The sequence below is a fragment of the Mus caroli genome, chromosome 18 (assembly GCF_900094665.2).
Source record: "Mus caroli chromosome 18, CAROLI_EIJ_v1.1, whole genome shotgun sequence".
In the NCBI taxonomy this organism is placed as follows: Eukaryota; Metazoa; Chordata; class Mammalia; order Rodentia; family Muridae; genus Mus; species Mus caroli.
Genome location: NC_034587.1, coordinates 73424338 through 73426360, shown reverse-complemented (window position 1 = coordinate 73426360; position 2023 = coordinate 73424338). Strand labels below are relative to the sequence as shown.

Here is a 2023-nt window from a genome sequence, read left to right as displayed (position 1 = left end):
GGGGGGGGGAAGCTTGCCACAACACAAAACAGAGACATCAGAGAGGGACTGCGTCCAAGGTCCTGGTTCCACTTCAATTTGAGTACTGATGTCCTTTCTTCCACCCTTTATGATTAAGGTTAATCCTTCCCTTAAACCAGTGACATTTCTAAAAGTCTAATACAAGCCTAGAGAGGTTTTCACCAACCAAATTAAAAAAAAAAAAAAAAAAAAGCTACATCTCCTTCTGAGAGGAAATATACATCTGTTTAATGTGCAAAAGTTCAGGTAATACTGCAGGTAAAAATTCCTCCAGTGTTCAGTTTACTGTAGTGAGTGAGGCTCAGGCCCGACTATCTCAGGAGCTCCACTAAACACTTAGGACAGATACGGTTCAACTGCCCTTGTCAGTTATGCTACCTGTATAAACTGATAAGGGATACAACATGCATCCATATAAACTTTATTGGGAAAAAAACCAATCCACCTTTCCTGAAACAGGAGGGAAAATGGTAGGCCCTATGTGAGCTTTCACATTCACTCTTTTGTTGGCTGTCCGGGCAGCCAACATGCTTTTCCCACAAACAATAACAGTCTCACAAAGCAGAACCAGATTAAAGAAACCCAAACACCAAACGTGCCTAAGTTACCCCAACTGGCTGCAAGTTCATTTAACTTCAAATCTATATATACTTCTGTCTCCACTTTAAAACACAGACACACACACACACACACACACACACACACACACGAGTCAGGGTTTCTATCTGTAAACATCCCACATATGTCGTCAGTAGCTCGGCCTTCAATGCAGCTCACCATACCTGGCTTAGTTTGGGCTAAGGTTTCTGTGAAGATTATCTAATGGGGAAAAAAAATAATAATAAATTCTTTTTCCTGGTAACCTCCACCAGCCTCTCCGTTAGAGCCCGACTACAAAGGCACCAACGATAAAGTTATGACCTTGTTCTCATGCTAGCAAACAGTTGTTCCTCAAGAGCACCGACCTCACACACATGACAACACGGACTCGGAAGCTTTCTTACCATGGTTACAAACCGAGTCTCTGGGTAGGAGGCCGACTACGGAAGGCGGCGTTCCCAAAAGAGCGCGCGCTTCTCCCCACGCCGAGGGAGACAGCACGGGTGGGAGGAAGGGGCCTCATCTCGTGACAGACCTGCCTAGACCCCCAGCGGGGGACAGGGAGCTCCCTAAACGCAACTCCTTCACGGCTCCGAAGGCGGGCGGTCACGGCGTGCCCCGGGGTCGCCACCGCTCAGGCGACCGCCGTTGGCTGTCCCGTGCCCAGCCGAGTCGAGCCACCCGCCCCGCCAGGTGTACCGCCCGCCGGGTGCCCGGGCCATCCGCCCGCCCTCGCCCGCGCGGCGCCGGACCGTACGGCTCCGACAACCGGCCGCACGCCCCGGCGACGACCGCGACGGCGACGGCGGCGGCGCCGCGCTGCTCCCGCCTCCCCTCCCCCCCACCCCCCGCCCCCGCGACGCTCACCCTCAACTCCTCGAAATCCGCCATTTTCTCCCGCCCGCAGGCGCCTCAGCCGTCGCCGCTCCTCCACCCGCTGCCGCCAACGACACCGCCGCCGTCTCCTGCAACATCCTGCACTGGGCGCCGCTCTAGACGCCGCGGCCGCCGCCGCTGCCGCCGCGCCACCACCTCCACCACCTCCACCGGGCCCCTCACGTGACCTGCGCGGGAGTCCCGCCCCCCGGCGCGCGCTGGCCACGCCCCTCGCGGCGCCCCCAACCCAACGTGCGCGGTCTTCCGCCCGAGCGCGCCCCCCCACCCACGCGCTTCCGGTTGGTGGCCTGTCCCTACCGAGCGCGGTCCTGCTCGCTGCTTCCTGTCCCCCCCACCCCGTTCCCTGCTCCGGGAGAGCGGGCAGCTCCCGAGGCTCGTACCGGAACTGTGGCCTTCTCCCAGGACTTGGAGGACGGCCTCGGCTGAGGAAGTGGCCGAGAGAAGAGAGTGGACAGGACTCACGGAAACACTCGAGAAGAGTCTCACAGTGCTCTCCTCAAGGTGG

General features: G+C 57.5%; 1 protein-coding gene across 7 annotated transcripts in view; it reads right to left on the bottom strand.

Annotated features, from left to right (window-relative positions):
* Pias2 (protein inhibitor of activated STAT 2) overlaps window positions 1–1691 on the bottom strand; it is an 84209-nt gene extending 82518 nt beyond the window's left edge. For 4 of the 7 annotated variants that reach the window (XM_029471728.1, XM_021150174.1, XM_021150179.2 and 1 more), the window contains exon 1: window positions 1489–1691. In XM_029471728.1, coding sequence (XP_029327588.1) covers window positions 1489–1512 — 24 coding nt within the window. In that variant the 5' untranslated portion in view covers window positions 1513–1691. Of the gene's footprint in view, window positions 1–1025; window positions 1297–1488 lie in introns of those variants that run through there. The other 3 variants (XM_021150178.2, XM_029471729.1, XM_021150175.2) reach the window with 3 other exon arrangements.
* Between the last annotated feature and the right edge of the window lie 332 nt (window positions 1692–2023).